Source organism: Geospiza fortis, unplaced genomic scaffold (assembly GCF_000277835.1).
Source record: "Geospiza fortis unplaced genomic scaffold, GeoFor_1.0 scaffold145, whole genome shotgun sequence".
NCBI lineage: Eukaryota > Metazoa > Chordata > Aves > Passeriformes > Thraupidae > Geospiza > Geospiza fortis.
In genome coordinates this window covers 1,878,812-1,893,835 of record NW_005054362.1, presented here as the reverse complement: position 1 = coordinate 1,893,835, position 15,024 = coordinate 1,878,812, and the positions used below count along the sequence as shown (strand labels likewise).

The following is a 15,024-nucleotide window of genomic DNA, read 5'->3' as shown; positions in this document are numbered from 1 at the left end:
CGGCCGGTCCCCGACAGCCCCATGGGCAGCTCCCGGCCCCTGCTCACCGCCCAGCCATCCGGGCGCGCTGTGCCTTACGTTCTCCGGCTCTGAAGGCTTCCTGACGATTTGCATAGTTAAGCCGTAAACTAACCACAACATTCCTCTTATGATTTTGCAATCTGCTGGAATAACGTGGTCGCTCTAAGTCGAGCGATGAATCATCATCTATAAACCACAGCTCTCGTCACCGGGGCTCTCAGTGCTGGCTGCAGCCTGCGTGATTAATCCGCCAGGATGCCAAGCTTAACCTACAGTGCAGGGCTATTTATTTTCCAAACTTGCAAGCCTCCGGAAAACGACCGCCGCTGCCTTCCCCATCCCCTTTGTGGCGAGATGCCCCAGGCTGTGGCAAGGGACCAGGAACAGGGGACCTCCCTTGTAGCCCACAGGACATCCCAGCGTTAACCACTGGACTGTGCACCTTGCAACTGAGGCACCCACACCCTCCCCCGGCCTCCCCCTCACTCCTTGTGCCACAGCACCCTCAAAACATGCACCAAAACATCACTTTTGCCAGCAGGGATGAGCTCATCCCTGGCAGTCCAGTTCCTGAATCAGAACTCCCAGCTCCTGCCACCCCAACTACACCACTTGCTGCTACATTTGCTAGTGGGGAACCAGGTCATGGTGGTGGCACTGAGAGAGAGCCTGTCCCAGAGCCCAAGTGCCCCTGGGGCTGGCATCTCCTCTCTCCCACACCAGCTTTCAAGGCCAGATTGGCCGCATGGGGGATGCCATTTGGTTGTCAGCAGATGCATCACGTCCCCTGCCATCATTACAGTGCCCTGGGCTCTTACAGGAGATGGAACCACCAGCTCCTGTTTGTTCCTTAAATCAGGGGGGAGCAAGGCTGTGCACCCTGGTGCAGAGGGAGCTGTGCACGCCAGGCTGAGCTGCAAGGCACACGGTTTTGGTGCCACTCAAGCTCATTCCCAGCTACTGCAGGCAGCGAGCTCCGGGTTTTGTTTAAAGCGGCTCTGCACCCTTGCCACAGTCTCACTGCGGCAGCGCAGGGACTTGTGCCAACCCTCTCCCCAGCATGTCACACCAGAGTCTGTCTTGACAGGGACTTTGGAGGGAGCTGCATCCCACCAGTGTGAGCCCCATACCCTCTGGCAGCTGGGAGCACCCACTCGGCTGTGCCGCCTCTCCCACGTGCAGGGCACCAGCTCTTCACTCCTCCGGCGTGTGACTTCAGATCAATGGCATTTATGATGTTCTCTGGGGCACTCAGCTGCAGAGCAGGCTCAGGCCAAGGTCATTGCACGCAATCAGGGAGTTGCAAATTAAAACCAGCTCGAGATAAGCTGAAGACAAAAGGCCAACGCTACGCTGGCCAGGAACGCCTGGGGTTTGCTTTGCTGCTTCTCCAGGAGCCCCAGCACAGCTGCCATGGCTGTGGGCACGCATGGCTGCCTGCTGGCATCACCCTGAACATCCCACAGGGTCCAGAACTGGCACCACGGGGCAGGATGCTCCATGCTCTGTGCAGCACAGCCAGCAGGACTTGGCACTTGGCTCTTATCCCCATCCCCAGCCCCACAGATTCTCTGCAGGGCATCTTTGCCAGGAATAGGGCTGCCTATTCCTATCCTCTCTGCCACCTACATCTGTCTTTCCACCTGCTTTCAAGCTCTGCCTCTGGCAGGTCATATCAGTGAGAGCCAGGGCAGGGACTTGGCCACAGAGCACCCTCAGCACCAGCCTCCCTGTTAGCCACCACAATGCCCAGGCACTCAAAGTGCCCGTGGAGTTTCCTTCCTTGCCAATGCCACATCAGAGGCAGAAGCACCCACCTCTGAGGTTTGATTCTGCACAGCCACTGCAAGCACTGCTCCCCACATGTCCCCACCACTCCTGAGGCAGGCTGGATGCACAGCACGGGGAGGATGGCTCAAAAATACATTTGTGTGTCATGAAACCGACTGGCAGGGCCTGGAGCCCCTGCTGCAGTGGTCTGGAAGGCCTCGGGGCTGGCTGCCACCCACGGCCACGCAGCCTGGCTTCTCACGGCCGCGCGCGGCACCCTCCGCTCCTGGGAGAAACCACAAAGCAAAACAAGCCCTGCCAAAACAACAACGGGAGGAAGAGGAATGTCTGCCGGCAACACAGCTTTGATTGCTTGTGTCCCAGGGCTGGGTTTGATGCTGTTGGCTGTGGAAGCAAGTCAAAAAAAAAAAAAAAAAAATCAAAGGGCCAGGCTCAGATTTCATAAGAATGATAGAGAGCATGGGGATCACTCGGTGTGGCTCAAACTGTGACAGCTCTGAGCTGGGCTGCTCCTCTAGCAGCAAACAGCCACCTCTGCAACACAGTCAGCACATGGCAGGGATGGAGAACACCGAGGCTGTGCCCACCCAGTGTCCCAGGAGACGTGGACAGGCCCTGTGCACATGCAACAGCACAGCTCTCGGGCACCACGGGCCACAAAACACGGCCAGTGCCAGCAGCAAAGCACTCACAGCTGCAGCCAGGCTGCCCTACCATGCCATGGGAGAGCCCTGTGCCATCTCCCAGGCTGCTGGTCCTGGAGCAAGCAGGGTCCCGGGGGCAGGCAGCACGTCAGGGGTAAGGAGAGGGGCTGGCAATGGGACTGGAGTCATGCTGGACCCTGCATCACTTGCCAGACCACAGGACAAGCATGCCCAGATGCACTCACCCGAGTGTGGGCTCATCTTGGGCAGCACTGGGAGCTCGCTGGGCACAGAAACCGTCCAGGCAGGGCCCTGTGTGGCTCAGCCCAGCACCGCTGGCACTGCTGCCCTCCCACTGCTCACTCTGTGATACCACTGGAAGCACTGGAGTGATTTTTACAGGACCCTGCTCACCAGATACTTCCTTGCACCACTGAGGGCTTTTCCATAAGAGGAAATGTTTCTTTTCTGGGTCGCTGCTGAGTTTTTAAAACAGTGATTTGATTGCTTGTGAAGGGAAAAATGACCCGAAGGGAAGAGAGAGCACAGTGTTTGGAAGCAGTGGAGATGAGCCCCCGCTCTGTCCCAGGCAAGGAACACGTGTTTTCTCTTCCCTGTGGTTTGCTTTGCCCTGCTTCCCCCTGCTCACCACCCCCCAGCCACACGCTGACCCCTCTCCAAGCCCTGCCAACAGAGGAAGGTGCCAGGTCAGCAGTTTGTGGGATGCAGAGCAACATCCACACACACCACAAACAACCAGGGCAAAGCAAGCCCTGTATCCTTGCAGAAGCAGATTTCTGGGATTTTCAGCTGTGCTGCTTCAGGAAGCAATTTAGCAATGACACGACCTATTTCCCATCCATTCCTAGTCAACCCTGGATCACAACAACAGATAAAACAACTCATCTCAAAATCCAACCGCTCCTGTGTCCTGCAGTGAAGACGTTGCAGGTCCCTCACTGGGATCAGCAAAGCCCAGCCTGGATCCCAAACCCTGCCCCAGAAGTACTCACGTGGGCAGGGGTGTGGAGGAGCTCTCTCTGCAAGGATTCATCCACCTGCTGCTGGAGAAACACCAGCCCAAACCTGGGGGCCAGCTGGAAGGGGGGTCACCTCACCCAAGGGACTCTTTTGTTACTGCTGCCTGCAGATGTGATCAAGCAGCTCTGAAGAGCCCAGCTGTGAGGGCCAAAGGGTCCATCAGCAGCCTGTGCCAGCGGCTGTGTGTCCCTGCCTGCTGATGCCTGTCCCTGCTCTGAGCCCACAACCCTCCCTGCTGTCCCTCACTGTCACCAGCCCACACGGGGACCTGGGGACCAAGCAGCCACCCTCCTGTGGCAATGCATGCTCTGATTCTTTTCCCAAATATGGCCATGTCGTTCTCATTAAATCACCCCCAAAACTGCAGCTGGGATTTCAGGAATGCAAGTTTCCATTGTGTTTGCCCGATTGTGCTGCCTGGAGGGGCAGCAAGGCTGCAGGAAGGCTGCTGCACCCTTGTGATGGGGGAACAGGCACAATGGACCTTACAGGGCACACCCTGGGGAGCAACAGGAGTCCAGAATGAAAGAACAGGTGCCAAGGAGGGATTACAGAATTAATCTGAACTTGAGCATCACCTGTGTGTCACACCTCATCCACCTGCTGGGCAGGCATCCCAACATAAACCTCCCTGGTGACCACAGGTTTAAAGAGTGACAGCCTGCACTGAGCACCAGGGGACAAGCACTCTGTAAGATGTTTCTTCCTATGAGGCCACACTTGAGCACGACCAGGACCACAGGGTCTGACCAAATTCACTTCTCATCGGTCCTGTAGCCTCAGCCTGATTTCCTGGACCATCACCAGCCCTGTCACACTGCAGATTTGTCCAGAAAATGAGCCAAATTCAAGCCCTTTCACATCCCAGCAGTGACATTCCACTGGCAGAAGATGAACCCATGCCCCAGTACTGACATCCCTGGCATCATTCCCAACCAGGCAACCTCCCTCAGAGACCGCCCCTGCTCATCCACAGATCATTTCAGTGCTGCTTTAGATACAATGCTCCAGTCAGCACAGCTTTAAGTGCCTGCAGAATAATTTCTTGGTATTTGTGGCACAAAGTTCACTGGCCACATCCAGGGCTGCGTCTGTATGATGTGCTTCATGATTAAACCAGGATTTTGTGACAAGTATATCCCTGAGTCTGGAAGAGAAGTTGTCAAACCCTTTATCACTAATGAGGAGCTGCTCCCTGGACTGATGAAGATCAAATGGTTCCCAGAAACAAGGATCATCCCTCTCATTAGCTGCTGTGGTTACTGGAGTGGGAGCACTTGCACAATTTACAGAGTTAGAACAGTTTGCTGAGCTCTGGATCTGATCCCTGGGGAGGGAGGAGAGGCACTGGCATGGCAAGGCTGGAGCATGGCAGGAGATGTGCTCCTGCACTGGGGATGGGGTGCAGGGAGCCCTGGAGCCGTGGGCAGGCACTATTTGGAATCCCAAACCCTGCCAGCCCCTGCTACTGTGACAGGGCTGCTGGTGGCCAGGGAAACCTGCTTGGCCACGTTTTTCCTAATGCTCCAGGACCCATGTGATATCAAACCTGGCCAGATCCTGCTGGGACGGTGCTTCTGCCAAAAAAGTAAGCGGGCTGCTTACAAAAATCTGGGTTGGGGCTGTTTATCCTCGTTGGTGAGGGGAATGGTTTGTGTTTGGGGAGGGCGGGACAGACGGCGGGACGGATAATTCGATTTGGGTTTTGGCAGGGGACAGGGAAGAGGGTGGGCCTGGGAAAGGCTGTCGGGGCTGGCAGGGGACCGCAGGGGCCCGGCCAGGTCACACCGTGGGTCCCCACTGACCCATGGTCCTGCTGCCAACAGACTGACCCTACCGACAGACTGACCCATGGTCCTGCTGCCAACAGACTGACCCTACCGACAGACTGACCCATGGTCCTGCTGCCAACAGACTGACCCTACCGACAGACTGACCCATGGTCCTGCTGCCAACAGACTGACCCTACCGACAGACTGACCCATGGTCCTGCTGCCAACAGACTGACCCTACCGACAGACTGACCCATGGTCCTGCTGCCAACAGACTGACCCTACCGACAGACTGACCCATGGTCCTGCTGCCAACAGACTGACCCTACCGACAGACTGACCCACGGTCCTGCTACTGACCGACAGACTGACCCATGGTCCTGCTGCCAACAGACTGACCCTACCGACAGACTGACCCGTGGTCCTGCTGCCGATCGACAGACTGACCCACGGTCCCACTGCCGACAGACTGACCCTACCGACAGACTGACCCATGGTCCTGCTGCCGACTGACCCTACCAACAGACTGACCCATCATCCCACTGCCAACAGACTGAACCTACTGACAAACTGACCCACCATCCTCCTGCCAACAGACTGACACTACCGACAGACTGACCCTACTGACAGACTGACACTACCGACAGACTGACCCTACCAACAGACTGACCCATCATCCCGCTGCCAACAGACTGAACCTACTGACAAACTGACCCACCATCCTCCTGCCAACAGACTGACCCTACCGACAGACTGACCCATCATCCCACTGCCAACAGACTGACCCTACTGACAAACTGACCCACTGTCCTCCTGCTGACACACTGATCCATTCCACCTTTGCCCAGTGGAATGGTTGCCCACCTGCCCATCACTGCAGTGTGTAGGAGATGATGGCTTTTCCCCCCCAAGGAATTCACTGGCAGGAAGTGTATCTGGCACGCTGCAGCTGCTCCGCTACCACAAGGGCAATGTTACTCCAAAATCAATGCAAATTTACTCTGGAATAAAAAATCTCACACTTCAAATGGAATAATTATGTGGAAGTAGAGTCACTTTCCTTCCAGCCCGGTTTCAGCCCAACACTTGTGCTCCCACAGCCCAGCAAAACAGCTCCCCAAAGAATGAAGCATGTGGTCAGTTTCAGTGTCCCTCCTATAGAATGCAGAGGTTTCATAGAGAGACACTGAAATACCCTGAAGAGCAACTGCCACAGACCTGAGTTGTATGGACACATCAACACAAGGGTTTGTCATTACAAGCTCATGCAAATTTATGCTTATCACTGTACACTGACTATTGGATCAGACTGTTTTACCATGGCACAAATTCTTTTTTTGTTTTTCAGTGTGAAACGACAAGGAAGCTATTTCTCTTCCCATCAATTCCCCCCCTCACAGGGTTATATTGTCTTTTCATACACAAACACAGGACTATTTCAGAAATAACTTAATCTCAGGAGCCTCAATATCACGCATCATGACCCACTGGATGTGGTACTTCCACTGAGCAGTGCCATGGAAGGAGGAGTGCTGGAGCATCCTGCCTCGGAGTGGGCGGCTGCTCCGTTTTCTGACAAACTGGAAGTGGAATCATGTGAAGTCCCTGCTCTTGGCAGGAGATTTTTAGCAGTAAGTAGCAGCTTTATGAGGAATATCCTCTGCCAGGGGACCATCAGCCAGGGAGCAGTGGGATTCTTATTTTTTAATGGACTTTTAATAAGTAGGCCACAAAGATAGTCTTGACACAGAGAAGCTTTTTTCTCTGTGTAATTATCTCCCCTTCGCTCTCAAGCTCCCTGCAGCCTCCAACAGCAAATAAGACCACCAACCTCTCTGTGAGAACAGGAGCAAGAAAGCAGCATAGAGCCACTTGAAATGCTCTTTGTAGCAGATCTCATCTGCTCTCCTCTCATCTGATACAAAAAACCAACCTCTCCTCCCCTCCTCTAAATTAATTAAAGCTCAGCTTTTGGTGTTTAACTACTTGAACCTTTACCAGCAGGAAAGTATGCGCTCAGAGCATGGGCAGTGCTGGGAACATGATGCCATGCCTCCATGTGCAGCAGGAAGGCTGTCCACAATTCTGTCTCCTCCCTGCACACTGCCCATCCCTGTGTGTCCCCTGTCCTTCATCCTGTCGCCATCTCTGGCTGCTGAGACTGGGCAGGTAATGGCAGAGCTGGCAGTGCCACGTCAGCCCCGTGCTGCTGCTCCTCAGTCCCCACTCCTCACCAGGCCACAGGGAAAACAGAATGAGGGACCTGCACAGGGTTCCAAACAATCCAGGACCCCTTGGGAACAAGCAGGGTGCTGGCTGAGCCCTTGGGACACGTTACTCCCAAATGAGCACTCCGGCAGCACAGGCAGAATTTGAGCTGCTTCTGGAAAGACTCACAGAGCAAAATGCCACCAGCAGCATCCCTCCATCCCAGCCAGTATCTGACAACATCTTCATCCCTTTATCACCTGAAAATGCCACCTAAAAGGAGTCTCTCCCCAGCAGAGCCTTTCTCTGCAGCAGCAGGCCCTTCCCAAGCCTGCACACGGGCTCTTCCAGCACTCCCCTCATGCAGTCTTGCAAGAAAAGGATGCAAATACTGGAGGTATCACAGCACAAAGTGTGAATTTCAAAACCCCCCCAAGATCTCTGTGGGAGAGCTGCTCCAGGCTGAATGCAGCAGCTGCTGTTCTGCACCTCTCTCCTACTGTGAATCATGCAGCCAGTCCTTGGCTCTTAAAGCTTGTCTGAACATCCCACCTTCCACCTGAGCATCCAACAGCAATGGGAAATATTCCCTCCCAGACTCAGGGGGGCTCCTCTTTCAAAATCAACGACGTTCTGGCTGAGGTCTGCTCCAGGGGAGGTGCAAATTGTTCCCTTTGGTGCCATTCCTACTTGCAAAAACAGTCCTGCAGGCGATGAAGCAAGTCCCTGCTTCTAAAGGCTGGCACTGAGCGAGGCTCCAAAGGGCAGCACACGTCCCCACTGCTCAGGCTGGATCATGTGGCTTTAAAGCATCGTGGGAAATGCTGCAACTAGCGACGCTTTGGGTAATTTCAAACCCCAAAACACAAACAGTCCCTGCTGGGTGCAGGATGGGCAGGTCTGTGGCTGCTGGGGTAGGTAGGCAGATGCAGAGCAAAGCCTCTCACTCTCCACATTTGCTCAATTTAACACTGAAACCAGAATGAGCTGTGCTAAATGTCTCCACCGCTAACAAGAAACAAATGTGGCCTCATGTTCTAGTTGCTGTGATCTAACAAAACAGACCATGGTAAACACTATAAAAATGTACTGGAGGGAACCACCCTGTGTTTGCTGGGAGAGGGACTGGATCATCTAATAGGGCTTTATCCATCTCTAATGTCTCTGAAAAAAAAGAAGGGAAAATTGGGCCCTGTCCACGACATTTGTCATGTGCTAGCTATTCTGATGTCTTAATGCTGTAGAAATCAAATTGGAGCGGGGCTACCTATCTGCTTCCCAATCAGGATCTAGGCCCAAGTGCTGCTTTTTATGGCCATGCAGCGTGAAGATCTGCTGATGTCAGTGGCGTCACGGGCCAGGCCAGTTTTTCCATCCTTATTCCCACATTATCTGGAGAGACAGTCCCTTTGTGGTTGCCTCACTCTCCTTGTGACATGAATAATCACTCACTTCATGGACCTGGGGATCCACCAGCAGGACCTGCCTCTGGCTGAAAGCATTCATGGGGATAAGGCACCTTCCCAAAAGGTTAGCACTTATCTGTTCCTGGGTATCATGGTATCAGCAGCAACAATGCCAAGGTCATGTCTAGATTTGTATCTTGGCCATGGTAATGGTAAGGGTTGACTCAGTCACCTGCCCCCAGGCACCTCGTGGTGCCCTGGAATCTGCTCTGCCCTTAAACAAAGGCTTAAAGGTCTCCACTAGCTTGAGTGCCACATCTGCCAGCCCCACAGGAGACCCCCAAGGGGATCTTGGACACCCTTTGGCACTTCAGATTGATTTATATGCTTCTGCTCAGATGTCACTCCCACCCAGGTCATTTTCCTCCCACATCTTTACCTATAGGAAGAGCCCTGGCAGGCTCTGCAAGGCAGGAGCCCCACCCAGCTCCCAGGAGCCCTGTCACCATTGTCACCTGAGCTGCCATCTCCAGAGCAATGAGAGACACAGACCCCACCTGATTCTTGCACAGAGCTCAGGCTGCATGGGAACCCCATGCTACTGACATGCAGCCAGGTTTTCCACAGTCACTCCATCTCCTCTTTTAAGCATTTTCAATTTGTTTGGTTTTTTTAAGACATCATAGCCTTGGCATGGGGATGGACAAACACCAACTGCCATTAAACAGCACGTTCTGAAAGAGCACAAACACAACCCACAACAGCCTGCAAGCAGTATCTCCATGTGAGGAGGGGGCAAAGCACCATTTGGGGGGCTCAGACAAAGTGCTGCAGCTCCTTGCCCAGCCTGACAGATGAGCTGAGCCTTCCACGCCCTCCTCCAGCCCTTACCTGGCTCTTCCCGCGCCGCCGGTAATTCCTCCTCACGAGGTTCTTGTAATTCTCATTCTTCTTGGTCAGGTAGTAATAGAGGACACAGTCAGCCACCGTCTGCAATGACACGGGCACGTCAGGGAACGGGAGGTCCTGGCCTCGTGTGCTGCTGGTGGGGCACAGACTTCCAGGAGCAGCGCTCAGAACCGGTCATCACCAGGTCTCCAGCTGTTCCTGAGGACCTGCAGCCCAACAGCCTCACACACCTCCCTCCCTAAGGCTCCCAGTGCAGCTGGAGAAGGGGACAGTGCTGTCCTAGTAAAGAGGCTCAGCCCTTCCAAGGACAGAGCAGGGCGGTCCCGCAGGCGTGCGGGGACGGAGATGGGGCGCTGAGCAGAGATCACCCCGTGCTGCAGGCAAAGCAGGCCTGACCCCAGATGACCGTGGCAAGCAGAGGCAGAAGAAGGAGCTGCCTGTCAGCCTCTGTGAGGTTACAGGAGGCACAACCTGCCACAGCACTGTCAGCTGCTGTTACTTCCAGCCGCTAAGCTTGCTGGCTCGAGCGCGCGCGCCTTCGCTGTGCCCAAAGTGAGATCCCAGCACTCAGGAGCTGCCAGCCCAACTCCCGGGGCTGGCTCCACAAACAGCACCACAGACTGGACACCTCAGGAAAACCAGGAGTCACAGCCAGCACATATCCTGCTCCTAAACAGCACAAAGTGTGCCAGGCCGGGAGGAGTCCTGTGCTGAATGGGGTGAGCACCTGAACGCCAGCCTTGGGCTACACCTTCACATTCAGGATCAGTGGCTTCGTGAAGAAAAATTATCCCACAGATCCATCATGCCATGAGTCCTCAGGAGCTTGGGGCAGCTGTGTGTGCCCGGGGGCTGTGCTCACCCCATCCCTCTGCAAGGAGTGGAACCATTTGCAAAAACAGATTGCAACTTTTAAAGTGTTAATTGGATCTCTTTCTAATTTAGCCCTGATTATACACACACACACGCGAACACAAAAACTTACAGTCATCTGTTCCAAGGGCTAAGATCACTATTTTTTTATAATGCAATTTAAAAATCTATTAATTCATTACATTGAGCCATACTTTGCATCTCTCTCCAACAGGATAATGGATGTGTTCTGTATCATAATTACAGCCTGATTTACAAACGAGTACAAATAAAATTAGAAGACATTTTACAGCTTGGAACACAGACTGGATTGTGAGCATCATCCAAGTCCCACCACTTTCGGCTTTATCGAGTGCGAAAGGATGAGGAGCTTGGGATCTTACAGCAACAGCAGCAGCATGAGGGGGCTGCTGGCCTTCCTTGCTCCTTTGGACAGGAAGGTCAAGGTCTTTTAAATTATTTCCCCAGCCTGAGTTACAAGGAATCAGAGAATAATTTAGGCTGGAAGTGACCTCTGCAGGCCACCCCCTGAGAGCAGAGTGGTTCCCTCAGAGTGAGTGGACACTGTGTATGTGAAACTCTGCATGAGGTGGCCAGAGGATGCAAATAACTAAAAGGACCAGAGGAGCAGCAGCTTTCAAATGTTTCTTGCTCAGGAGAGTGTTCAAGTGATGGACATAGCTGTGTTTTCAGGCTGTGTCTGTCCAGGATCTCCCCATATGGTCTGTCAGGTCTTCCTGTAGGTAGGAAGGTACCTGGCCTTGCTCAGAATGGGACAAGAGACTCACTCCTCCCTCAGGTCTTTCTTTTCCTCAAACCTTTCTTCCATCAGCCCAATTAACAGCGAAAACAAAAGTCCAAGCAGCACAACACGCGAGGTCTAGGAAAGGTCAGGCAGTTCCTGTGAACAACTCTTCCCAGCACCAAGGGGAGCTGCGTGTGCTTTCAGGACACCCACCAGAATTCTGCAGGAAATGGGACTCAGTCCACCCTCATAAACCCCTCTCTCCCTGAACAAAGAGACCCCTCCAGTTTGTGCTGGGCAGCTGGGTGCCCACCCCCTGTGTGACAGCCTGGCTGGTGCAGAATGCCTCGGGGAGAAGCAGGGAAGCAGCTCCAGGCAGATGACGGGGTGGCTGCGCCGCCCCCGCGCCAGGCTGGCTGCGTTCGCACCTCCCGAGCTCCCGCAGCTGACTCAGCCCTGCTCTGCACGGAGCCCGTCTGGACCCTGCCCGGGGCCTGAGCCACCACCACCCACAGGTGCTCAGAGTCTGCTGGCAGCTCCAGCACTGAGGGATGGCAGGAGAGGCAGCACAATCGAGGTTAGAGCCAGGCTTACCTTCCTGTCCAGGAAGGATGCGATCAGGCCGAAGTTCTTCGGGTGCTGCATGAACCTGCAGAGCGAGAGGGAGAGGGTTACTGTGGGTGCTGGCTCTGACCCCCTCACAGCTGGGCTGCCATGCCCTGCGTGCCCAGAGCAGCAAGGCCAGCTCCCAGAGGGACTCTGGGCTTTGAGAAAATATTTGTCTGCTGCTCAGCTTCCCAGAAAGACAGGAACTTTAAATTTAGCCCAGTGGGGCTGGGCTGGTTGGGAGCTTCGATGTGGAAATGTTCATCATGGGTGGGAGAGAGAAGGGGGGCTGGAAGTGCTGGAGAGCTGCTCATCACCCTGCTCGACCCCATGGCCACTCAAGCCTGTACCAGGAGCAGGCACAGAGGGCAGGGACACCTGGCCAAGGCCTCAGGATCTGGCAAGAAAAGGGTGAGGAATTGCCAACACACTCCACATCATGGCCATGGGTGGCCTTGGCACTGAGCAGGATCCCAAGCCCTGCTGGGCTCTTGGGAGCAGCTGCAAAGGACAGGAAGGGAAACCCAAACCCTGGGAGGAAGCACAGAGCCGCCACATTGCTGAGCTGCTCAAGAGATCCCCAGTGGCACGGCAGCTCTGACAAACGCCACCTCATGCCCAGCAAGTGGAGGAGCTGTCAGCAAGCTCCCCCCTGGCTCTGGCAGCCCGGGAGGGTACGCTGCCCGCTCAGGGGAAGCTGTCCCCCTAGCAGAGATGCCTCCTCCAACAAATCCTGTGCCTGGCTGGTGTGGAAGCACCGGGGGCCAGCAGCCCTTGGCAGGAGGTGCTGCTGGCAGCACAGTTAACCAAAGCACGGACAGCCCAGGGAGTGGTGACTTTGTGCCAGGAGAGGTGGCCACCAGCACAGGCTCTGCCCCGGGGAGCTGAGCAGGCAGGGAGAGCCACGTTCAGCACGTGCACCTCTGCCAGCTCCCAGGAAATGACAGCTCTGTGCCCTGGGGAAATGGATCAAGGCAAAAGGTGGGAGAGCTGTGGTGTGGGTGGAACATGGGCAGGACATGGTGAGGAGCTCATGTCTCCAGCCCTGCCAGTGACTCCCCTGGGGCAATGGCACAGCTCTCTCCTGCTTTTGCTGCTGTGTCCCAATGCTAAACTTGGAGCCAAGGCACTGAGCTGAACTCGGGGAGGGCCTGACCAACTCCAGCCATGGCAGCAGGACATGGGTGTTGTCACCCACGTTGATGCAGAACTCCCATATGGTTTGGGTGGCACCACAAGATCCCTGTAACCATAACTGGTCACCAGAACAAAAAAAAAAGAAACCAGAAATGCTAGGGGGGACAAAAAAAAAAAAAAAGGAAGAAAGCAAACCAGACAGGCTGCTCAGACAATCTGGGGTGAGGGCACAGAGCCAGAGCTGGCTCCTCACTCTGCACACAGCACAAACCCAGGGCTGACCACAGGACAGAGTTTTCAATGGTGCTAACACACTGCTGAGGCAATGCAGATAACAATCCACTCCTTTTCGTGGGCCAGGCCATCTCCCCATAATGAGAGATGGATGCTGCATTCTCCCATTGCCCAGCACGACACAGCCTTGATGCCTGAACAGCACCCTGCTCCTTCACCAGCAAACCACAGCTTCCCTGGGAGTAGGCCAGCAATGGGCTCTCAGCAGAGACCTGAAATCCTGCCCAGAAGCAAATCAAATCAGGTTCTTCCTCGTGGTTCTGTTCTGACAGCTAAAATAGCTCAGACCTGGAGCTTGTCAGCCTCGCAGTGCCTGCCTGTTTACTCCAAGAGCCCTGCCAACTGGGCTGAACAAAAGGTTGAACCAAGTTTTCCTGGTCTCAGGAGGAGGCCAGCTTGAGGTCATGATCCCAGATGACACAACTCCACCTTGAAAACCCAGGCCAGAAGCTGCAGCACAGCAGGCAGCTGGGCTACCAGCAGGCCAGGTTGGGGGAGAGCTGGGACAGGGCTCCCTACACCCTCCTTACAGCTCCTGAGTACCAATCTCTCCAAATGAGCTTTGTGAGAGCCCTGAAACCCTGCTGTATTCCTGCCTCGAGCTCTGCATCACCCCCAGTGATGACACAGAATGCACCGTGCACTGCAGGATGCACACACTGGGTGTGGATTCCTCCAGCCCCATTAGCCAGGCACAGCCCTGCCATTAGAGACCAAGTAATTAGCCTTTGCGTCATTTGTGGCAAGCCTGGCTGTTTGGAGTGGCACATTTTAAGGCTAATTAGCAATGAGGATTCTCCTCTATCAAAGGCTTGGAGCCGGTTTGCTTGTTTTGTTCTTTTTCGGTCCATCTTGGCAATTAATTATTTCAGCTGCAAACAGGAGTCCTGACAAGCAGGGGGAGGAGGAGGGATCCTGCACGCAGAGAGGCTTCCAGCATGGCTGGAAATCCCTGAGCCATCCCCTGGTTGTCCAGAGGAGAGTAAATGGTGCTGCTGCTCAGGACAACGTGGTCCTGGTGCATCCATGCACCTCCATATCCCTCAGGTCCACAGCAAGGAGCTCCAGCAGAGCTCATCCCACTGGAAGATGAACTCCAGCTCTGTTTTCACAGCACACTGGGGGCACCAAGGAGACTCCAGTCCTCCATGCAAACACACCTGGGTCCCTGCTGGGCTATGGGATTCAGGGGAGTCTGGATGTGAGACCAAGCTGAGCCCCCATATCTTGGCTGACAGCACAGTGATACCCAGGGAAGGAACCAGTGACTCCCCAAGTGATCTCAGTTGATAGAGCCAAGCTGTTCTCAAGCACTGCTTGCAAACAGGAGAAAGCACACAGCCAGAGTCTGCACGTGTGCGATGTGGGAACGCATCCATGGAAACAGCAGCCGGTGGCAAATCCTGCAGACAGCAGGATGGAGCACTGGGGGACAGGCACCAGCTGGAAGCTGCAGCCTGAGGGGGTCTACATAAGGGGCTTGGATGCTGACAGCCCCAAAAATCCCCTGGATACACAGTGCCCAAAGGACAGCATGAAAATCCAGAAAGGAAACGCGTATGGAGTGCTGGGTTTCC

The 15,024-nt window shown here is 54.6% G+C and overlaps 1 protein-coding gene across 1 annotated transcript in view; it reads right to left on the bottom strand.

Moving 5' to 3' along the window:
• The window catches only part of NCOR2 (nuclear receptor corepressor 2), a 151,926-nt gene that overhangs the window by 56,928 nt on the left and 79,974 nt on the right, over nt 1-15,024 (bottom strand). Inside the window, exons 12-13 of the mRNA XM_031059450.1 lie at nt 12,005-12,059; nt 9,775-9,873 (exon numbers count right to left, since the gene is read on the bottom strand). Of these exons, the coding sequence (XP_030915310.1) occupies nt 9,775-9,873; nt 12,005-12,059 (154 nt within the window). The remainder of the gene's footprint in view (nt 1-9,774; nt 9,874-12,004; nt 12,060-15,024) is intronic.